Raw genomic sequence first — 25,426 nt, 5'->3', positions numbered from 1 at the left:
AATGGCGGTGCAACCGGAAATACCGCTAACTTGCATTGCGCTGGGTTGAAAAAAATGGGATTGGGACAACTCCGACGTCATTGGACGACATTTTGTCCATTTCTCTTCCCGTGGCCGCATGTTAGCACTACTGAACATATGAATAGAATCTTTAGTAGTAGTACAAGAGATTTTTGTGATAGAGCTCGTCCAGGGAAGTACCACCGCCATGCTTATTTCTGCTACCAAGTACTAGTATTCCGGTCTCAAGGGTATGGTTTTTGGTATAATTACAGCAAACGAGGCGTAACTACGCTTCAGGCTGATGGGCCATCTATAGCTTTGTATACTTGGTCCTTATTGTAATGACAAAAAGCAGTACCAATATGTAGAACTTATTTGTAGCAAAATAATAAAAATATGTTCTTGTTCATATGGTAGACATTACGTCCGGATTGTTGCCTGTTGTTGTTAAAACTCAAGATTTTATTTTTTATATTCGGTACTAATTATGTATTGATAATATTATGTGTTTTAAATAATTACTTACTTCTGTCGGAATATCAAAGGAATTTAGTAAAAACTCGTTGCCGAAACTATAACAAAATTATAAGGTTTTTTTTATAAAACGGTGGTATTGTTTTTTATCAATATGACCTTCTAAAATCATGTTGTCAACTTTCAACTATAGATCGGAATTTGCTTAGGACTTTTATGTTCATAGATGATATAATCTAACTAGTATTTGTTGCCAATGTCTAAATACCTGGCACAAATATACTTGTAAGTCGATGCATCTCTAATCAATACACATGTATTAAAATGTATTCTAGCATAATTAGCCTTATAAAGAAATTGCTCGCAGCGTCGAATAAGGCATTTCAATTTTTTTATCAACCATTTTGACCTTGTTCTATTGGTTCAAGATAAATTTTCAACCGGCTTATTGTATGTAAAAATACAATATATGGATGGATGAATTACTGTTTTGTTTATTCAACCTTTGCTATGCTTAAGGTAAAAAGGTGGAAGACCGCTTTGGAGAGGTTGACGAAAACTCTCATATTCTGCAGATGAGTCGGAGGTGACTCAATAACTATCGCTGCTTGTTTCTTGATGATAATCTCTATTCTCCATGCAACAAATAAATTTTTTCGGCAGATGGAGTCCAGTGATTGAGTTAGAAGTCGCACACTGTATACCAATTGTGCTTTCAATGGGGTTTCGTACAAACCAAAAGACTTAGGGTAGGTTTCAGAGGTTGATAAGGATTTGTTTATTTTCAATATGATGAAAGAATAATGATGATAAGGACATTTGTGATGATTGTTTTTTATATAAATTGTACATTCTAAGATTACATCTAAGATTTAATTATTTTCATAAATATTGCTTGCGACATTTCACTTTCGCTATCTATCATATCATAATTAATTTATTAAAGTCATACACATAAATTACAACGAAGTCAATGCAAACCACTTATTTTCCGTTTAAAACCTATTACAAGAGTCCCATTACAAATAATACCACTTAGTACATTCTTTGAATCAATTGTTCAATGCCGTGATTAGGTTAATTATAACGACGTTGTCCAAGTGTTGGATTTCTCTGGCACGTCATAGTTGGTAATAGCAAGATGATTAGTAATTACACCGGCGCGATTATATAGTTTTATTGTGAAATAAATTCATAATTATTGTTATGTTAATAGTTAAGAATGTATGAGAATTATTTATTAATGTTAATACTTAAGAACGCACATTTTTCTTTTTATAAAATGAGTCATACTTTAGGAGTAGATTTCCTATTAAAATATTTTCTTAAACGTCCGCATCATAAGGTATTGACATTCTTGATTTTATTATTGTATTTTTTTATTCTTTACAAGTTAGGCCTTGACAACAATCTCACCTGATGGTATGTGATGATGCGGAGATGGAAGCGGGGTCTCTTGATAAGGGTATTATATTAGAATTTATAAATTTTGTAATATAGGATTTAATTCCCAGTACTTGAGAATTTCTCAAGTACTTGGAATGATATCCAGAAACTTTTAGTTACAAATCACAGCAACAATTAAAAGCTTTTAGCTATCTGTTACACCGAGTGAACGGAATCATAACTATGTGCCGCTCCCATTGCTTTTTCAGCTTGACGACTCGTCGAGCTATGTTGGTGACTTCTACGGATCACCTCACTTCTGATTCTATCACGATCTGTGTGACCTTGAGCCTTCTTATAAGGCCTATAGTTAGGTGGAACAGGTGGACTGACATCAAGCGAGTCGCAGGGATTCGTAGATTGCATGCTCAGGATAATGATGTTTGGAAGTCCCTACAAAAGACCCACGTTCTGCCTGTCCTAATGATGAAGATGAGAATGAGAATATTATAGGGTGATAATGATCAGAATCAGTGGCTTAACGTGCTTTAGCCTCTGTAAGGATCAATATACCATTATATTGACTGGTACCAGAGGGTTAACTTGCTGAGCGTGCGATACAATGAACGAGGGTATAACACAACTGCTTTTGAGAATTTTCTTTATAGAAACATGTCACAAAAAGTGGGATAAGACATTTTCAGGTATATTATGATTAAATCATGACTAGGCTTTGAATAGCAAAGAGGCGTAAGGTTCGTAATGTCACTCATGACAGGTGAGCTTCGCAAATACGAATTTAGTATGAAAACAAACAGACCTATCCTATATGAAATTTCAAATTTATTATTTTTAATTTTAATAACGATGGAATAAAGTAATTTTACTATTATGTTATACTACAATAAATATTGTTGTTTAGTGCGTGTACATAATAATACGTAGGTGTAAGTGTATTTTTCTAATCTTATATATATTACTACTCAAACGGTGAGGGAAAAACATTGTAAGGAAACCTGCATACCAGAGAATTTTCTTCATTCTCTGCGTGTGTGAAGTCTGCCAATCCGCATTGGGCCAGCGTGGTGGACTATTAGCCTAACCTCTCTAGTTCTGAGAGGAGACTCGAACTCAGCAGTGAGTCGAATATGGGTTGATAATGATGATGATATATTACTAGCAAACGCCCGCAACTTTGTCCGCGTGGAGTTCAGTTTTTCACAAATCCCGCGGGAACCTTGAATATTTTCGGGATAAAAATAGCCCATGTGTTGACCCAGAGTAAAATCTATTTCCATTGCAAATTTTATCCAAATCACTTCAATAGCCGTAGCGTAATGGAGGAACACAAAGTTTTGTCTTTATAATATTAGTGTGATTATTTTTTTGTTGAAGGAAAAAATCCGATCCCTCCCTTCTAGAAGTCATTTTATCCTCACCAAAAATGTACATTTTAATATCTTAAAATATTATAGCAGTATAAAAACTACCGTATTTATGTCTAATCTTAGATAATAAGTTTTATCCTTGTGAGTGCAATTTTGATGCAATATTGTTTCCTTCCGTATTTTTGTCTTATGTTCCGATTGTGTTATTAATCTATGAGAAATCCCTCAACAGAGGAGGAGATAACAGATGAATTTTAAATATACCTATAACGCATAAATTATTTATGCTTAAAAGATCAGTTTTATTTACTAAGTATTATATAATTTGTATGGCCGGAATTTACGAATTCGTATGCGTAATTATTTACCTACTTACACCTCAATGTTGACGTAAAATTACCATAGTACAACAATTCTAGCGGAATAAAAATATATACTCATATGCAATTCAGGTATATTGTTATATAACGATCTTTGAATTAGTTTTGTATTTTTAGTTAAAAAAAGTACAGTGTATGTACTTTTTTTAATGTGATACATGATTGTATCACATTAATAATTATTGTTGTTTGACAATGTTGGTATTTAGAACGGCTATATATAGATGCAACAATATACTTATATTATCAACGCTCTGTTGATTCTGATATCACAGCATCACTGAGTAGAGGTTCTCTGTACCCTACACCAAAACACATATTATTCTTAACGAGATACACCGCACCGTAGATGCCGATGTGCTTAGTAATTTATCCTGCGCTATAAGTCATATTCATTGTTAATCATGTCATAAGTTTGTTACCTCATAACTTCGTTATTTATTAACCAATTTAAAAAATTCTTTTTTTGTTAGAAAAGTACACTTCCAAATTGGTTCCATTTGATTTTCTTGAAAATCAGCTTAGTGATTTTGTGTTAAAATAAAAATAACTGCAATACGTCTTTGAAATCGGTTCCATTTTAATGTTAAAAAGATTATTGCTGCTATTACTTGATGATAGTTTTTCATTTAAGGTCAAGTTATCCCATTTCTAGTGTTGTGTGTACCTAAAAGTATGATCCAAATAGATTTCCAAGTAAATAATACAAATCTTCTATCAAATAATCACCTTTACTACGGTTATATATAGTAGTATACAGCCCTGGGGCATGCACCTCCAACTTTTCAGTTGTGTGCATTTTAAGAAATTAAATATCACGTGTCTCAAACGGTGAAGGAAAACATCATGAGGAAACCTGCATACCAGAGAATTTTCTCAATTCTCTGCGTGTGTGTAGTCTGCCAATCCGCATTGGGCCAGCGTGGTGGACTATTGGCCTAAGCCCTCTCATTCTGAGAGGAGACTCGAGCTCAGCAGAGAGCCGAATATGGGTTGATGACGACGAACGTTACAGTAGTATATAAATTCATAAATATTCATATTATGCTACAACGTGTCTAGAGCATCTTTCATTAAGGTCACGAACTTTGCAATTTAGATGAACCTAAGAATATCCGTGCAATATCAATCAATTTTATTACATGAAACCATTTGTTACGAACACTTTCAAGTATTAATAAAATAAAATACTTTAAAACAAGAATTTAATAGGTAGAGTATTTTTTTCAGCAGTTTCTAGTAAACTTTAGTGATGCAGTACCTACCATTAAGTGCAGGATTATAGCCGTCAATTTTCAAGCCTATCCGGTGTCCTTAATCATGTTCTTGCATTCTTTTTCTTATCACTTTTCATTATTACAATAAAAAATCTATTAACGCATAGCATATGAGGCGTATTTACACCGATAAGTTCTTCCTTTAAACAAGTTACCATATACCATTCAAGGCTTATTATCTGATGGTCAATGATTTAATATGCGGTATGACTGATTTATCTCGACTAAGAAAATACTTTCGCCTTCACTATGCAGGTTGTCCTTTTCAGAGTACCATATTATGGCCATAGGCTATATTTGAGTAACGGTAATTTCCAGCTGAGGAATACCGCTTTTCTTTAAATTTAAGGAAATTAAATTCACGAAAATGTTATGAGTGCAATGTGCGTGACATAATGAATTTTTTGTATTAATGAAGTAAATAAACGCACTTTTATAGGCAATAAAATCTAAATGAAACTGTTACGTTTACACTTACTCTTTTTACAATTCACTTTTAATTTGATCTTCCATATTTAATATTTAACAACTATTTTATATTTAATCATTTTTCTTTTTATTTAATCAATTAAATAAATAAATTTAGCATACAATGTGGTTCACATATTCATGCGGGATAACAGTTAGAGAAGAAGACTTTTTATTTTAATAAATTTTATTAAATATTTTTGTTAGTAAAAATTACAAGTTAATTTAATTTAAATGCGTTGTATTTTAGTTTAATTGTATTCATAAATTAAAAATATATATATAATTTACATAAATTGTATCAAAAATGATTTTGTATTCAGATAGCTGCGATAACGATATAAAGCCCTTTTTATTGATTTGCTCATAAAAAAATTAAATCATTTAAATTCGTTTAAAATTAAAAAAAAAAATTGTATATTTTTAAAAAACTTACGTTTTGGTATTTAAAAAAAAATACAAAACGAATACAATTTGATAAGGATTATCTACAATAAATTTCAGAATTTTTACAATATACAATACAATGTCAACAGTTTTCCAAAACGTCTACATTATTTGATAATCATTTTCAGCAGTGTCAGAATTTAACAAATGGCTGTATGATTTTATAAACATTTACTACAAGAAGTGTCAGAGTTTTCCAAATGGAAGCTCCGCAGTGTCAGGATAGCTGGAAGCCGGCGCTTAGGGGTGCGGGGAAGCGCGGGCGCTGACGTCGCTTTCCTCTGGCCGAACGTATTCGGCTTCCCGATATAAAAGCCTCAGCCGCCCATTCACCCGCCCGCAGTGTGTGCTAGAACGTTAAAGTGTCCACTACTATCGTGCAAGGACTTATTGTTTTAACCATGAATTCACGGTGTTTATTAGTGCTAGCAGCCGCCCTCGGCGTGGGTACGTAGAATTTGAAATATTTAGGGTGCGGCGAGGCAAGACTCCTGTATAGTGTAGTGAAGGATATGGTACATTGTGTTAGTATGCGGCCGCGGTATGGAAAGCCGTTGAAGTGTTATCGATATTGGTTTCCACACTGGTTGCATTGCGCTGAAAGTGTTGGGAATAGAAATTGCAGTTAATACGCTGACTCGACCCGTTCTTTTGGAGTGCCATGCATGTTCTCTTTGCACACTTATACTATTTATTTAGTTATTCTTTTATACTACAGAATATTAATTAAACTGTTAATTAATATTCTGTAGTAGATATATACATTATATAATAACTAAGCTTTTAATAACTTTAAGCTTGTTTTTCGTTTGCTCTACTTTCGTGTTAGTAAAGCTTGTATTTTTTATTATAAAGTAATTTTTAATAGCTTTATTCATAACAGAAAATTTGTGTAGCACCTATCTTATTAAAAGTTTGGTATCCGTTCGCTTTTCCACTTGCATTACAACGGTATAATAATATTATGAATGACATTCAATAGATCGATTGCAGATCCATAACAACACTTTCTCTTATTCATCTTTATCTATTTTTATAAAAATAAAATGATTGTTTTTTATCATAGAAAATTATCTTACAAAATGCATTAGACTCTAATAATGGACAAAAGTTGAATTGAATTTAACAGGATTACGATAAGTATTATTTAAATATCTGTTGTATGAATATAATTACATTTACATTGTAATTATAGGTATTCGTTTAATACAAAAAAATAGTTAAAGAAACTTCTAATTTACGTTTTAATTTAATATGAGATGAATTATGATGACACTTCTAAATTATATTTTTTATGAACAACAATGTATTCTAGAAATAATTTTAAAATAAGCATAGTTAATATATAAAGAATCACAAAGAGTTTGATGCCCCGCGGTTTCACCCGCGTAGTTCTCGTTCCCATGAGAATACGGGGATAAAAGATAGCTTATGAAACACACAAATAACGTGGTTTTCTAGTAGTAAAAGAATTTTCAAAATCGGTTCAGTAAATCTAAAGGTACACCCCCTACAACACCTACCTATAATTACCTACACCTACACATATTAATAATTTCGTCTTGTTTCATCTCAATGAAACGTTAACGCAATGAATGCAGTAATTAATGCTAACGCCCCCATTAGCTTTCTAACCTACACTTTGTTGCATAACGAATATTGGGTGTGCATGTGTGATATAAGTATACTATGACGATATATCTAAGTATGGTGTATTTAGAAACATCGATAAAATGTACCGAGATAATACTCTTATTTTGTATTCGTTATTTAATTAATAAAGCCATACTAATATTATTTATGCAAAAGTAAGTCTGTCTGTCTGTTACCTTTTTACGGCTAAACCACTGAACCAATTTGAATTAAATTGGGTACATAATACAAGCATATTATCTCGAAAAAGTTCCCGCGGAATTTGTAAAAAGAGGTTTCGAACGGAGTCACAGACGACCACTAGTAATTAACAAATCTTCCACAATTTGCAAGATCTATATCTATTCTATAATTCTATAATATCCAGAATAATTTAAAAATAAGTTCTCCCTAAATGTAGGTGAAGCTAGCGCAAAAAATATTGAGACAAATAATACAAGTAATTTACAACACATTTTCTTTATATATTAAATTGTACTGTAATTTATAGGTATATTAAATTACAATTACACTTTTTGATTTACATGAAAAATACAATACACGCACAAATAATAATTATTTAATATTGGAATTATATATCGAACTTAAAACACATAGATAAAGGATTTCCTGTAATGATGATTTGCTCTTTTTTATATTAAAATATATATTATCCATCGTTTTCTAATGAATTATCCACCAAATCAATTAATATCTATTGTCGGCTATTCATTGAATCATTTAACAAAACATCAAATAATTATCTTGTCAAGTAGATTTAATTTAGCTATGAAAAGCTAATTTTCCACTCAGCGTACTTCAAGTGAAAGTTGTATTGATCGTTGTAATTATGTTATTTTCCCAATAGATCTTTTGCTAATGTCTGTAATTTTGTTCTGAAGTAAACGCGACAACTTTAATTCGACGTTACATCCATGTAACATGTACTTAGAGAGAGCCGTGATAGCCCAGTGGATATGACCTCTGCCTCTGATTCCGGAGGGTGTGGGTTCGAATCCGGTCGGGGCATGCACCTCCAACTTTTCAGTTGTGTGCATTTTAAGAAATTAAATATCACGTGTCTCAATCGGTGAAGGAAAACATCGTGAGGAAACCTGCATACCAGAGAATTATCTTAATTCTCTGCGTGTGTGAAGTCTGCCAATCCGCATTGGGCCAGCGTGGTGGACTATTGGCCTAACCCCTCTCATTGTGAGAGGAGACTCGAGCTCAGCAGTGAGCCGAACATGGGTTGATGACGACGAACATGTACTTACGTACGTGTGTAAAATTATTTACTTACTATTTTATGAGTAAAAAAACATATTATTTATAGAATAATCTACTACCTCAATCTTAATAATATTTTTTGTATAATGGATTACTAATTAAGTAATCTTCAGAAACCAAAAAGTAATTAAAGTGAAATGTTTCACATTTTAAATATTATTTTTAAGTAGTAAGGTATTCATTAATCTCCAATTTTGAATGATGACTAACATGAAAGTTTAAAAGAATCAAATAATCAAATAGTTTGGAATATTTATAGTATTATTATTTACAATAAAATCCGAAACCTTTATTATCATAAAAGTAGATAGCAGTTTCCGATTAGAAACATATAATTTATTGAAATAGCTTTATAAACTTAAATAGACATTTATATTGTATGTTTGAATAGTTACAATAGTTCTTAGTACTTAAACAATTTCATTGTACTAAAGTTTTGTAATGCACATGTAACAATTGCATTCGTTTCAAAGAATTGTATGCAAGGCAAAAGTTATTACGAAACAGTAATAGAATTCAAATTGTTGTACGTCTTGACAGGACGGTGTTCGGTGTTCCTTCATCGGTCACAGTATAGTGATACTATGAGCCTGTAATGGTCAGACATTCCTCATGTTATGACAGTTGAAAGATTATTAGATGCTCATACCCTGTGGTCATAGTCAGAACTAACAGCAGAGGATCCGTATATAAGACGACCTTCACCAAACTGTCTACCGGATATCAAATTAAATATCTATACTAATGAAAAATATATTGCCAACGGGTTAAATCTCAGATGAAATCTCCATGATATGTATGGCCATTATGGAGTTTGGGAAATAACAGCTCATAATATAAGAAATCTTGTCCCCAGTCGCCAGTCACTTAGCTTCGTTAGAACTCTTTTTTAACATCGCACCGCAAGACATAGGGCGGGTTTTCATCCCTATGTTGTAGATGTCCCTAGGACTAGTACAAAACGCTTTGCGTCTTCTTTTCTCGCATGCAATATATGCACGGATAGGGTTTGAAATACCCTTCCCAAGTCTGTGTTTCCTGAATCTTATAACTTAAGTATCTTCAAAACTAGAGTAAATAAGCACCTTCTAGGCAAGCGTGTCCCATTAGACTGTATCTATAATTACCAACAGGTTAGATCATGGTGAAACAAATTGACAATTGAGGATCTGGATCCTTGATACGTGTTGCCTTACAAATTCATAACGGTCCAAACTCCACAATTGGCTTTCGTACTTATCTATGGGTAGACAACCATTGAGTTTTTTTTTTAATAAAGTATGTCTGGGTATTGCAGGCACTCATTCTAAGTGTTTTAACCATTGTTTGTGTATTTCTGGCACGTACCCAGTTCACACGAACACACCGTGTGGTTTCGCGAAACCTTAGCTTCTTGTTTCTGAAATATAATTAAATTATTACAGAAATAGATAGTAGGTAATTTTCTAGGATTTTTCTAGGTCTTATTACGATATTATACATTAAAGTGCGTGGTTTATGAAAACGTTTATGAAACTTGACCCTAATCGGTATTCATGTGGTTGACGATACTAAATTGGGGGAATTAGAGCAGTACGTTCACCCATGTGCTTGGTATGTGTATAAACAACAATGAATTTTCCTTTGTTTGTTATTCCTCTATACACTCCTAAACAGTTCATCAGATTGTGATAAAACTTTGATTTGATTTGATTAACAGCATAACCGATTTATGTAATTTTCATTTTTATTTTGCTCTTACACAGACGTAGGTACTTTAGAAATAAAAAAGGATTACCCAAAAGATCAGGCAAAATATCGGAAAATTGTAATGAGTTATTTGTAGGAGAATTGCCAGTTTAGATTATTGAAAAGAAACAACGTTAATTAACATTATAAATACCTAACCGCTTTAATTATCGCTATCGAATCAATAATAAGTGATACGAAGTTCACCGGGTCAGCTAGTAATTATTGATTATTTCATACATTATTTCTATATTTATTATTTTTAAAATTCGTAACAAGTAAATTGTAAACAACGTCTCTATCTTTGGGTATTAGTAATGTGACTAAAAATACTTGAAAAGTTATAATCTACTGGTGCCCAAGTTGTGATATTTGCAATAGTTGACAAAACTAATTTTGTTACACCAGTATGCGCATATGAACGTGCTGCAAGAGATTAGAAGATTGAGAAATAGGTACTTGTATCTGTAAAGATAAATCACATTTAATAACGAGAGACAATTTGGGCTTTGCGTTAACATATTAAATCGATCGCGAAATTTTACGACCACGGCAATTTATTATTCATAAAGTTACTATTGCGTGAAGGTATTCAATTATCCAGACTCGTGCGTGTGTGAATTTCTCAAGGAGAAAGAAAACTCGGTGAAAATGACCACGCTGCTTGAGTGCGCAGCGATGATCAAATATTATTTTTATCTCGTTCGTATAATCAGATAATCTACTCATATTATTGAATAAGCATGTGCGATAACTTAATAAACTAGCCGCCTAGAACAGCACTTAACTGCTGTGTTAACCTAGTGTAGACGCACTATGATGTATTGGGGTTATCTTCCTCTCAAGTAATTCAGAGTTCGGATTTAGGTGTGTCCTCTTAAAAATGCTTGATGTTTTACTAAAAAGTACTTCAAATAAAGCTTCTTAAAATATTGATCAAGGTGTCGGTAATTTTAATCATAATGTTGAAATCGATACCTATAGAAACAGTGTCCAAACCTTGCTGGAGAAAAAAGTTTTGTTCGTCATGTAAAACTATACAAAATTTTAATAAATATTTTGTTAAACAACATTAAGATCTTATCCTTAACAAGAATACTGTTTACAGCCTTGATCTTTGTGAGGTAATTATGAAAACTCGTTTTGTCTTTTAGTATGTATCTAACGAGAAATGATTTGTAATTAGCACCTTTACACGAAAAAAAACAATGCAGCGGAAGTTTGATTGTTGTTTCTAAACGAATTTTTTATTGCTTCCTACGGCGAGAGTCCCTTGTAACAATACATCGTTGGTGTTTGAATTATTCTATTCTTATTTGAAGGTTGCTAATGAGAATTTTTATGCGGCTATGTGACTATGTTTACTTCCGTAAAACCTTAACTTGGATTGAAAGCTAATTTTATCCTAATTTTCTAGAGAATATATTTTCGTTTTTGCATTGCTGTGTGTCCCTGTCTGAAGGGTCCATTAGGTATATATAGTTACCCGTGATATCATTATTTCATGAACTTGAAAACTGGGACAGGCTTCGGATTAAAGGGTTCATTGTAAGACATTGTAAGTTATCATCAGAAGTGTTGTTTTTTTACACAAAACATTGTCTGTTTTTCCACTTAACTTCAAATAGACTACTAGCTCGTACAGTTATCAGTTAGTCAACGATTACTTTAAAAATATATCCTGCGTTACTTAGATTTTATCTTTTATCGCATTTGTACAATAACCTTGGTTAAACAATTCATTGATGTGCAGACCGATTTCTTGAGAAATTACTCTGGAACTATTCATAAAGCACCAGTACAGTGAATGCCGCACATTAATAAGTCATTACACGACGCAACATTTAAATTGTTATCCTGGCCTGCGTGTTTTCTATAAATAATAGTATATTATTCAATCACAAAAGCATCTCAAGCTTAAACATACCATTACCTGACGGAGATTGTCTGTCCTTCAGCCAACAATATAAATAACGTCACACCGGCCCTTGTATTGTTAGGTTTTTATTCTCTACATGCACTACGCGTGCCTTAATGTACGGAAACCTACGTAAAATTGATGCAAATTCAGATAAATAAAAGAATCTGGCATTTAAGACCCACGTTTTTATCTTACGAGTACGTATATACAGACATACCTTATACGGTTCTGCAGATAAAACTGAATTACTAAATTATGTTTTAAAGCATGTCTGGTTGATAAGTTCCTATCAACTAATTAGTATGTCAAAGAAAAATAATATATATATATTCGCCCTAATAATTACAAAGGAAATTGCTCAAGATACATCATATTAGGCTACAAATATGGCTTCAGGGATTCTGCTGTTTTACGTGGAGAAAAAGTTCAGTCAAGAGAGGAAACATCCTACGAACTGGACTCAAAAATATACTAATACACAGTGGCGTCCAAAGATAACGGAGTCTTGCGAAAATATTAATTAACACTGATGTAATAGTTACGAAGTTTAGACAATAAAACCTACCTACGTGTCCATTAACGCGTGTTTAGTAGGTAACTACTATTTGGAAATAGCCAGCACAATATAAGAAAAAGATTTTGTAGCGTGTGTGCCTGATTTACGCATCGAGGCGTGGTGAGATAGAAAACTTCGTAAAATAAAAAATCATCGACAATATATTATATTTTTATTAAGATCTTAATAAAATTACAGAAAGCAATAATTTGCATAGACATAAAAGTTGAGAGCGTAAATTATTTTGTAATAAAATACAATAAATTATTTTAAAAACTACAACCATTAAAAAAAACGTTTATTTTTAGTAACAATACAATAGATTTGATCGTGAATACAAACAATGCGAATTATACTTGAATAACTCCAAACTACTACAGATTTTTTCACCGGCATTGGAAATATAAAAAGGAGACACGCTTTTTGTGAATCACGGCCAATAATTGAGATATATTTTCAATGTTATATAAATTGCCTCACGTTGCTTTCCACGCAAATAGATGAAAACACTTCACTTTCACCGGAATAACAATGTCGGTTATCTAATGAGATTTTAAGTGTTGCATCATAAAGTTAACGACGCCTATAAAATTCTTGCATTATCTGATGTGACTTGCGTACAATTATTTGTGCTAAGTTTTTGGTATATTTAGTAACTTTCTGTATTTGATTAACTATGACTTAAACAGTTTACAAAAACAATAATAGTAACAGTGTTTCTCTAGCCCATCGCTCGTTTAAATTCAATTCTGTAGCATCATTTGAAAACGTGGTCTCTTTACATTTGCCCTCACTTGTATGATAGAGTCTTGAGCCATTCAGTGGGTTTAATAATTAATAGAATAACTAACTAACTATTAATAAATAGAATGCTGATCATCACCAGATCATCATATTCGATTCATCATTAGATGACAGTATCTTTTAAATCTGTGTAGCAAACAAAACAAATATCTTATGCCGATAGAACTGAAGTTTTGTTTACATTTTTAAGACATGATAAGCTAAATTTTATCATTAGAAATTTGAGATGGTAGAACCACTTATTTTTATGCATCCCTATGATGAACGTATTTATTACCTTTTAAATTACAAAGACTACTACACTAAACTAAACGTAGCCTGTTTATTGGAATTACTATAGGGATGACATTTTATGTAATCGGTTGGCTCATTTATATTTCGATTAAAGGTCAATCGTGATCGGAGATTCGTTAACGAGATGCGCCGGCGCAGTGTTAACGAAATCGAAAGTCACGCCCACGGACTCGTTTGGTAGGTCAATTTTGGGCTTTCACCTGTATTACTTCACGGTTTACGACCTTAATATTAAATAATATTTACGCAATAATCGATTTTATGTAATATTGTATGTTGATATGAACATATTTGGCAAGAATGTCTTGATCTCGATATGATTACGACAACATTTTTTTTTCCATTGTTATTTTATATAAAGACATTTATGTAATGTTAGAAAACCAAACAAAAACGCTGTTGTTGTTAATACAGAAGGCCGAATTTCGTTAAATAAGTTCCAATAACCTAGAAATCTATTATTATAATTTATAATGCTATATCAAAAACGTGTCCTTTCATTCTTTGTGGAGAACCTTTGAGAGAAATTGTTTTTATGTGTACTTTAATTAGATTTCCATTTTGATAGACAATCTTGTAAAATACAGTGGTATGAATTTATTAAATTCAAATTTCATTTATTTCAATTAGGCTTAGTTTATAAGCACCTTTAAAACGCAAGTTGAAAAGTTATGTCATGATTTAATGGTAATTGGTAATACTTAAAATTAAAGTTGCGAGGGTTCAGTCCGAGAAGAGCTCACAAAAAATTTAGCCAACGTTTATATTTTGTTATTTTTAATTTACATAGTTTTGTCCTGGTACAGGTGATGATTTCAATGCTCATCACCTACCTACCTGCTTAGATTGCGTTAAAAGTTTTTAGCCAAAAAGTATCTACTATAAAGTTCTCTATTTAAATAGTGGTTGGATCTGCACATGCAAATGATTTAATTGTTATAGTGGTAGACAAAAGAAAAATAACATTGTCACTAAAACTTGCAAATAGAACCTGTTGTTATACAACGTTTTGTGTGGGCATAGCTCTGTAATCTGGTCATGCTTCCGGAACATGTTGGGCCAACGCGTTAGGCCAATGCGCTAGGCCAAGTACTGCATCAAGTAGCCCTGTATTCGTTGGTCCAAATACATTGGCCCAACGTTTACTTAGGTAACAGACTCAGGCGTACGCACGACCCGCTGCTCCGGTGTCGGTGCTTGCGTAAAGCTCCACTTCGCATACGAGATTGCTAATTACACTTACGCTACTAATTTACCTTGGGAATATGGGTCACGGTATGCTTTCGCTCGAATAGGCTGAAACAAAGGAAGTCTTGCGATTTACATACGTCACGCCTTTTTCTCTTTACTCCAGCTTACGATATTTAAATGGCAATCTACCTCACCTTCGTAAACTATAGTGCATAAAGATAAGATATAATAATTATAGATATTATTAGATTGTTATTTGAATGTGCATTGGTTACTGTCTCATTCTTACTAATCTCTAACACTGTCAAGTTAGAAATAGTATTGCTTTATATTCAATAAATTGAATAAAACTTATGCTAAATAACAAGATGTTATGTTGAAAGCATCTTTGTAAAATGTGTATGTATGTAACAAACTTCACACGAGTAGAATCGTATTACAAAGAATTTCTTAATCGCATTAGATAACAAGTGACCAGATTCCGGAAGCCAATACTTTACCTAAAAACGGCGTAAATAACTGTGCTAGAAATAAGGCTTGAAAAACCCAAATGTAGATACGATTTGTGGTGACATAGTATTTATATAATATGTGTAATTCGTAGCTTATTCATTATACATATTTGGGAATTAACCTTTTTAAAATGTACCTTTACTTTGTGGTAGAGGAAACCTTCTCTCAAGGTCACAAGTCCTGGGGCTTGTTCGAGGTGTTTCCTCTACCACAAAATAATGGTACAATCACTGTCGCTGCTACCCGTCACGTCACAGAAGTGCAACTTCTGAGGGCCTAGTGGCAGTTTGATACTAATACTATCGCGTTAACGTAAACGCGAATTTCTAAGGAATTGAAACAGCGCCATCTAGTGGCACTAATGTACAATTGTTTCAATTCCATATAAATTCGCGTTTACATCAACGCGATACTAACAGTATGAAAATATTGAAAACTCCCACTAGGCACTCTGATTTATTTTTCACCTTATGTATTACCGCGACGTTTTGGTCTTATATTATATGACAGAACGGCTTTATAAATTGCTTTTCTACGTCCGATCTCAATAACAGTAAGGTTAATTGTTTTGTCTCCTTCGGTAATGCTATTCTATATTCAGTCAGCAGATTTACTTCTTATTATTGAATTGTAGTTGTGGGTATTTAAAAATTGATTGATGACACAGTATATAGCGCATAGCAAATCCTGTAGAATGTTTCACTATAAAGCAGTTAACCTCGTCTGGTATTATTAATAAGACACGTTGCATTCTCTTATGCAGATGAGTATAAACTACAACGCAACCGTTGAGCTGAAAATTATAAATTGGGAAACTATCGATAATGATTTACGATGCAATTTGTTTAAGTAGACATTCGAAATATTCATTTATCCATAAAATTAGACGTTAAATTAACATGTAAAGAAGTATTTAATTTTATTTGTTCACTTGTTAGCAGCTAAATTGTAATCAATTTACCATATGGGTAGGTATGTAGAACGACTATTATATATTGATATTGTCACATTTGATAATTATAGAATCACAGAATATTATTATGTTCATTAACAAGCTAATAAAATCCAAGACAATGATATTTGAACAATTTTTATGTAAAAGTATTCTCATGATTTCCGTATCACCGCAAAGTCCAAGTAATGATGTGGAGATAAATGTAAGAGTAAATTACGAAATGACCAGGATGTTCCACGGTTGGTTTGCTGCAAATGTCAACCGGTGCCTGACACACATGACATAACGCCCAAACGAGGTGGATGCTCCACAAGTGTTGAAACTTGTTTACTTTATAGACTTTTTATTCATTCATAAATTACTCGGAAGATTCTTGTGACCTATAATTTTTTAACGGTATTTAATTATAACATGTATCAGTGATATTTATTTCTAGAAAAAAAAAACAGAATTCTTGATTAGAAATAGGTACTACACTTAGGTACAGTATTGTAGAATTTACATATTGATTACTAAACTATAGGATGTTGTAAATAGTAGATGATAAGTAGTGTGCAAATTGACACATACTTATTGAGTTGCAGGAATTCCTTGATGAATATAATATAAATGTTTTGGTGCATGGAGTATGGACAGATTTACGCTTAATATTTGGTGCATGGTACTTCAAAATACTTACCTAAGAAATTATTTTGAAATCTCTCCAAACTGTAATGAATAAATGGAAACGTGGTCAATGAGCAAGCGAAACATTTGTTGTGTTTATCATTTCCGATTAGTCTCAAATCGAATGACCCACTTCGTAGGGCCACGTGCGTCTAGACAAATCTACAGATACAGGGCGCGAATAACTAATAATAGAAGTGTATGCAACCGATAACTTGAACTAGTCACGCGTTGCCCAACGCGAGTTTGTCGCGTGGCATTCCTTAGAGAAAGAGCTGCCCTACCGACCGGTATATTGCAAAATTATTGCGTGCCGTTCGGCGAAACCCCTTTGGTAGTTTCTTTTGAAATTTTACTTGTAATTCAGGACGACACCTCCGTTTAAATCTGTATGACACCTTTACATTGTTATTCAACGTAATTGTACCTCATTTTCCTTGAAGGTAACGTGTGATTTGTACAAACTTAGAACAAATCCTGCTAACCTATGCGTATGCAAAGAGCTGCTGTAAATTAGACCGAATGAATAAGCTATGCGTTATAAAGAATTATGATCATTAATGTACTCTTTTCTTTTGTTTAGCGGTTGCTCAAGAATCCTTCAAATGCCCAGACGACTTCGGCTTCTACCCACACCACATCTCCTGCGACAAATACTGGAAGTGTGACAACGGAGTCGCCGAACTGAAGACCTGCGGCAACGGACTCGCCTTCGACGCGTCCGACTCAAAATACCTGACTGAGAACTGCGACTACATCCACAATGTAGAGTGCGGAGAGAGAACACAGCTTGGTGAGTACCGATCCTTATGTACAATGAATCTAAGCTATATGAGAGTGTTCATTTTGGCTTGAAATTAGAGGCAGACAAAGTGCCTTTTTACATACATTTTTCAAGTTATTATATTATATAATAGGCTTGTGTTTGACTACGTCTGATAAAAAGAAATGATGACGTCCAAGTAAAAGCGCGCTTGTCTAGAAAATGCCGTCTCATATTTGCTTTGAATGTATTTAAATAATAGGTATATAGGCATTCAGCTATTTAATTCAGTGGATTATAAAGGTAGTTATAAAGGAATAGAGAGTAAAGTTTTAGGACTTTGGTTGATGGCTATTATTATTTATTGAAACTCATTCTGATATTTTTTGTACCTCGCTATAATATGTAGGTGGTAGATATTTAATTAACTAGATATATAAATAAAAACCTTGTCCAGATTTAATATTTCGCACAAAGAAATAATTGGTACTTAACAATGCGGAAGCACTAAATCTAGATTTCGTTGTAAAGATCATGAGAATAAATTATGCAAGGATGTTATTGTAGACAGCTATTATTATAATGTGATTTATCTGCGGTCAAGTTAAAGTATTTTTATGGTAATCATTCGAGTATTCGTAGTAGTACCACCTGGTACCACCAGGATACGATGAAGGTCATTAAGTTAATATAATCTGATGAATAAAATGACACATTAACGACACTTCTACGATTGTTCAATGTGCCAAAAATAAAACTTTCAACCTTGAACTAGTAGCTTTTGAAGCATTCGTCTTCGCGATTGCAATTGTAAACAGGTTCCTAATTAGTATACATGAGATCAGAATATACAGTAAGGATTGCTATATTTGTGTGATGCCTAATTATACGAGAGGCAAAGGTTAAATTGTGTAAGATTAATCATTGTATGTAAATGCAGTAATGTTCACTCATTAGGGGACCTCGAAAGTTTGTGTGGGGAGATCTATCTTCATACATACAGAGAGTTCCAGGCTTGATAATTTTGTATCTAGAATTGTATTTATCCAGGAAATGTACTTTTTTATGAAAATATTTTTAAGACGCAAGCAGCGGCTTACATCCATCTTATTATATCACTAGCTGACGCCGCGCGATTTCACCCGCGTGATTCACGTTCCCGTAAGCGTACGGCTATGATATATAGCCTATAGCCTTCCTCGATAAATGGGCTACCTAAAACTGAAAGAATTTTTCAAATCGGACCAGTAGTTACTAAGATTAGCGCATTCAATCAAAAAATCTTCAGCTTTTATTAATATTTAGTTTCTAATATATCCAAACTTTGTTTGAAACGGTTATACTATAATTAATACGATCTACCAGGCGATGAAATTTTCAAATCATTAACTGATTTAATTATTGTAGTAGAAGGAAACAATATATTAAGCGCTAAGCGGTATCCTCCGGAGAGTTATCAAATATTTAATTATTATTATTAGTGTAATTAATAATGAACACATCCGTAAATTAAGTGTGCCAGTTGTTTATATACTTAATGTAGAAATCGAGAATCATATAATTTAATTATAGTAATTAGCAAATATTTGGTAAAAATCAGGACTTGGATGACTAATGTCTCTAATGAAATACTTTTCTTATTCCTTTTTCATTTTTATCAGAACCCCCAGTCGGAACCACCCACTGCGCGAGACTGTACGGTATCTTCCCTGATGATGTCAAGTGCGATGTCTTCTGGAACTGCTGGAACGGTGAAGCTTCACGCTACCAGTGCAGCCCTGGACTCGCCTACGACAGAGATGCCCGTGTGTGCATGTGGGCTGACCAGGTCCCTGAGTGCAAAAACGAGGGTACGTAGAGATTTTACGACAAATAAATTCCATAAACAATCTATCAATGCACAATAACTTGTTGAGATAAATAATGATTTTTATAAGTTGCTACAATGAAATAGCATAAATTTTGAAATTCTGAAACCCCCGAAGATCACGAATTATTAATTACACTCTCGATCAACCAATATTTCAGTGCGCTTTCATTTGAGACCCACTCGAGTATATTTGCTGACCTTCAATTATTCTTTTCCACTTTCACCCCCCACAAATTTTAAACGGCTGAAGCGATTTTCATCAAACATGTTTAAAGTTGCCCATAAGTCACCTTAAATAAAAAAAAAAAACTAAATTGAAATCGCTTAATCCGTTCGGGAACTAGGATGCCACAGAAAGACTGACAGACAAACAGACAGTAAAACTTATAACAACCCTCTTTTTGCGTCGGGGGTTAAAAACGAATTAATTAACAATATTCAAAAAGCAACAAGTTATTACAAATTAAAAGACTATAATCTATTCTACGTTAAGCACTGCACAATTACTAGACGGTCATCACGAAGTACTGCACCACTAGATCTGAGATCTTTACATCTGGTTCTTCGACTGCTCTACCAGCACAACTGTTCTCTACGCTCGGTTTCGCCTTCCCGCTCTCGACTCACGTGACCCTTTCTGGTTTTTCCCAGAAGTAGCGAATGGTTTCTCTTGCCCCGCGCCCGGAGAGGTTTCCAACGCCGGTTCCTTCAGCCGTCACGCCCATCCCGAAGACTGCCGTAAATACTACATCTGCTTGGAAGGAGTCGCCCGCGAATACGGTTGCCCCATCGGCACAGTCTTCAAGATCGGAGACGCTGACGGCACCGGCAACTGCGAAGACCCCGAAGATGTTCCCGGATGGTAAGCTTTAACTTCTTTTGGTCATACGCTCTTCTTCATGTTCAAGTAAAACTAAGCTAAGACTAAGCAACTTGAACTCTGTTTACTTCTAAACTCACTAGTTGCATATCACTGGTGCTGTTTAATATAGTCAATAACATTTTTCAATTTTAATAACGTCCCGTAACCCAAATATGTTTCCTTGTGACTAACCAACTGCACTTTAGAGGTCAATTTTTTACAAATATTTTTATTTTTATTGTAAAATTTTCAAATGTACTCTACTATCTAAATTAAATACATATTGGTTTTTAAGTTCATTACCTTTCCGGACTTTTGCGGCTCGAAGTTAAAATATGCCTGTCACCGAAAATTTGGTTCATAAATTCATTTACATAACTAAGCACAATTTTCTGCCTGTCCTGTGCTTGTTGAAATGCACATGTCGTGGTCAATATCAGTTGACATGTAACGGTATGGTAATGACCACGGCGACGTACTGTATAACAAAATGTTCATTACTGTTTCCTGACAATATTATGTCACCAAACAAAACAATTTAGTTGTTTTTCACATTGTCGTACAAAATATTTTTAACTATTTGTTTGTGACAAATGAAAAGTATCTACAGTATTAAAAATACTTGTTATATTTGTAATTAACGGTAAAAGATCAATTTTGAACATTTTATTAAAAATTTCCAAACCTTGAATAATGCAAAGAAAAATAGAGTTGTTGATAAATCAAGCGGCAAAGTTTTAATATTCTTGTTGCCATTTCAAGGCAGTTCAGTCGATATTGAGCGTTGTTAACGAGTTCTCGTTACACAATTAATGATACTCTTAGTCACAACTAGGCAGTAAAAGTTGCTAGGAATTGTGATATCCATTTATATCGGCTTGCGAAAATACATGTATTAAATATTAAGTTTAGATATGAAACGCTTTAGACGGTAGAAGAGAGAGGTAGTAAGGTTCGCGTACATTTTCAGCGAAGACTACTACGGAGACTTGGATCTGAAGGCCATCCGCAAGAGCGAGCTGCTAGCCGGCCTCCAGAGCAACGGCCAGGCCCGCGTCGCCCCCAACAAGATTAAGCCTCGCCCCCAAAAAGAAAACTAAACACCACTCCCACCCTTAACCTTTTAATACTCAAAACTCAATCTTTGTCTCCGCACATCACAAGCGATGAACTAATTTAACATTTCACGCTTTTGGTGTGCGCAGACCTAACTCCTGGTTCAAAATCGTACTTTAAGTGAGTGAAGCCAATTTTATTTGTATTCATTTCCAATTGCCAAATACATTTTGTCGTTGTAGCCTTTAATACCAGTTTCACGAGGCAGGTTAGAGAGTTAGTAAAAGAAAAAACGCGGTAGTAATATTTATTGTTTTAATTTGTATTAAGATTTGAAAGCGTCCTGTTAGTTTGTAGCGAGCGATCGTATTGCCGCTGCCGTCACCGTGACGGTGTATACGACGATAGGTTTGCATTTATGTTTAAGATTTCCAATGTTGAACGATGTAACAGGACATGATTCCATTCGACATTCCAATTGCAACAGCCACGACCTTGTAAATATCTTATGTACTGAATTAACTCACTTCGACTGAGTGTTGTTGTTTGATATAGAAACTGTAATACTTAAGTTTTATATTTAGTGATAAAATAAACAAAATATATAAAAATTAAACTGTTGTGTGATTTTTGATCTGCTAGAGTTGCACAATGCCCGGTGTCTCCCAGTAACAATTTTACTTTCACAAGCACACTGTCTCCTATTTTTATTGCAATCACTTTCTAATAACATTTTAATACTATCTTGTCTCTTACAGTAATTTCTTGTTCTCTTGTATTGTATATAATCAACTCTAGTAACTATAACCTGGCGGCGCCTTTGCACCATCACCAAAACCATCGACTGTTTTGGGAACACAAGGTAACTATATATATTTTTTTCTTTAATATACATCTTTGAAAGCTTTACGAAACAAGCATTGGAATTTTCATTAAGAGCTTTCTGAGAAATTTGAAGAAGTTTTTTATTCAGTATATACTAATATATAAAGAAGTAAAGTTTGAGGTATTGTAGAAGGTAATTTATAGATTTACTGGGCCAAATTTGAAAATTCTTTTACTACTAGAAAGCCACATTATTAGGAAGTATAAGTAGGCTATATTTTATCCCGGTATCCTCACGGAAACTGGAATTATTTCCGGGAGCCGACGCCCCACGGTTGAAACCCCGCGGGGCTAGTATGAAATATATTCTAATAAACAAATTACGGTTTATTCAACACGTTTTAATACCGCATAAATAAATCACTATCAAGATAATCTTAATCATGATTTGTTCATTTGTTTAATTTGAAAATGAATGATGTTAGCTAAGGTAAAAACTCGAGAACAACTTGATGGATATTAATCATTATTTTTTAAATGTCCTGAAATTTATACTTTTACTACTAATAAACATGGTGGTTTGCTTAAAATGACCGTGGTGTTTTGTGTTTGGAAGTCCTTACAAGAAACCTATGTCTAGCAGTGGATGTCCAACGGCTGATAATGATGATGAACTACTAAACAGATTGTCAAATATAGTAGAGATAATTAATTTAATAGTAGAGAGGAAAATAGCTTTAGGTATTCCAAAGAAAGTAAGCCAAATATGCATGAACATAATTGTATTTAATATCAGTGATGATTAAAATCATACTTAACCCTTAACTGGATATACCCTGACATGTCACGATTGTGTTACAGCGAGGATTACTATGGTGACGTGGACTTAAAGGCGCTCAAGAAGCTGGGATTCTGAATGTCAAGGAGCGACTCGAAGGACAGACTGAAGCTTAACCCTTTCGATTTGCTTAGAAAGTAAACACCTCTTTATAAACATCGATTAATTTAATGATATTTATTACACTATGAAAATGTTCAAATGTTATTTAAAAAGGTTTTTAGTTGTCGGTCCGTCTATTATGAAGTGTACTAGTTCGAGAATGTTCCATGATGTTATACGTGAGTGGTTTGCGACGTAGCGGATAGGATTACCTACTGTGATGTGTATCACATGGTCGACTTACAAAAAATGTAAACAGATACTCAGTCAAAGTCAACTTGAATGAATATAAGGAATAATGTTATGCTTGATTTTAATGAGAGGTCTTACAGAATAGTTTTATCAGCTATATTTAAAAATCCTTCTTTATAAATAATGAAAGCTATGAGGAAACATTGCAGTAAAATACTAACAACTATCGTTATAGTAACTGACGTTTCCAAAGTGCTTGTAAGCTAAGCCTAATTCAAATAAACGAATTTGAACTTTGACTTTAATACAGACATTTTTTTCGTTGTCCATTATAGGGTTAAAAGTCTTATTTTAATAAGGTTTCTGAAGCCTTTTATGAAAAATAAGTATTTAAATAACGAAAGCCTTTCTAATTGGATCAGTAATTTTAGATAAAACTGTGGACTTACAAGGTACCTAAGTAGGTATATACATAAAGGTCAAATATTCCATATTTGAACTTTATTGTGTTTGTCAACACAACTAATATTCTCCTTTCCAATTTCTTTAAATGACCTTGCGGTATAATGATAAACAAGTGCGTTAATATAGGGAAGAACCAGAAGTTTAGTGCATGCAGAATGATATTATAATGTATCACACACTCTAATATTATAAAGGTGAAAGTTTATGTGTATGTTTGTTAGCCGGAACTATTGAGCCGATTTTGTTGAAATAGATTATCCTAGAGATAGATTTTATCCTGGATTGACAGGATACATGGGCTTTTAGTGGTTTTCGCGGTATTTGAGTAAAATAGCAATTCGCGTCAATGGAGCCGTGGGCGTCCGGCTAGTGAATATAAATAAAAACTCTAGGTGTTGACCTTGTAATTCCGTTTCACGCAAACTACCCACGTATCAACTTAATTTAAGGAACTATGGTCTGTCTGAAGAGCCGCTCAAGTTTGGACAACAATTTAAGAATTTAAAGATTTTTATTTTTCAAAAGTCTTTAGCGTTTTGTATTCTTTCAAAACTATAGTCCTTTTTTGACAAGAAATTAAATTACATTTAATTGCTGCCAAAAAACAAATGAAATATCATTCTAATTGCTTTGACACAGCACCGCCGGGAGTAGGTGCTGTGTTGAAATGAAATAATTTAGTCATTTAACTTTAGTTTTAAGTTACAGTTAGGTTAATTTTCATGGATTAGTGTAAATAAAGTTTTTTAATCATAATTTTTGTTTCAATGATCCCAAAAATTCTGAACTTGGCCAATGTGAGCACCTTGAGAGATTGACAGAGTAAACCTATACGTACATCAACGATATTTTATACTACAGATATGGCACTAGCGCATCAAAACTGAGGCGGACAAATGTGCATAATTGTCTTAATTTTATTTAGTCGCTTATGAAACAAAATATTGTCTACAATGTCAAGTTGTGTGTTTAGGAAGTGTAAAAGCTATTACATAAATATATAATGTAAGTAAACCCAAAGTTGTGCATGTGTGCGCTCAGTGGAGTCGCTAAATTCGGATCACTTTGTGCGGTGACTTT

At 33.5% G+C, this 25,426-nt stretch overlaps 1 protein-coding gene across 2 annotated transcripts; it reads left to right on the top strand.

Annotated features, from left to right (window-relative positions):
• Positions 1-6,124: 6,124 nt before the first annotated feature.
• On the top strand, positions 6,125-25,102 carry LOC112055327 (protein obstructor-E). Of its 2 annotated transcripts, none has more exons than XM_024095390.2 (5): positions 6,125-6,270; positions 17,957-18,166; positions 19,798-19,986; positions 20,658-20,868; positions 23,611-25,102. In XM_024095390.2, exons 1-5 carry the CDS (start codon positions 6,225-6,227, stop codon positions 23,663-23,665), a joined length of 711 nt encoding a protein of 236 aa, XP_023951158.1. In that variant the 5' UTR covers positions 6,125-6,224; the 3' UTR covers positions 23,666-25,102. The 2 variants fall into 2 exon arrangements, with proteins under 2 accessions (XP_023951158.1, XP_052737174.1); XM_052881214.1 differs by lacking the exon at positions 23,611-25,102 and adding an exon at positions 21,839-22,540 and having other exon boundaries at positions 6,126-6,270.
• Positions 25,103-25,426: the final 324 nt, after the last annotated feature.

The sequence above is a fragment of the Bicyclus anynana genome, chromosome 4 (assembly GCF_947172395.1).
Source record: "Bicyclus anynana chromosome 4, ilBicAnyn1.1, whole genome shotgun sequence".
NCBI classification, from domain to species: Eukaryota; Metazoa; Arthropoda; class Insecta; order Lepidoptera; family Nymphalidae; genus Bicyclus; species Bicyclus anynana.
This window is presented reverse-complemented; position numbering and strand designations above follow the sequence as displayed.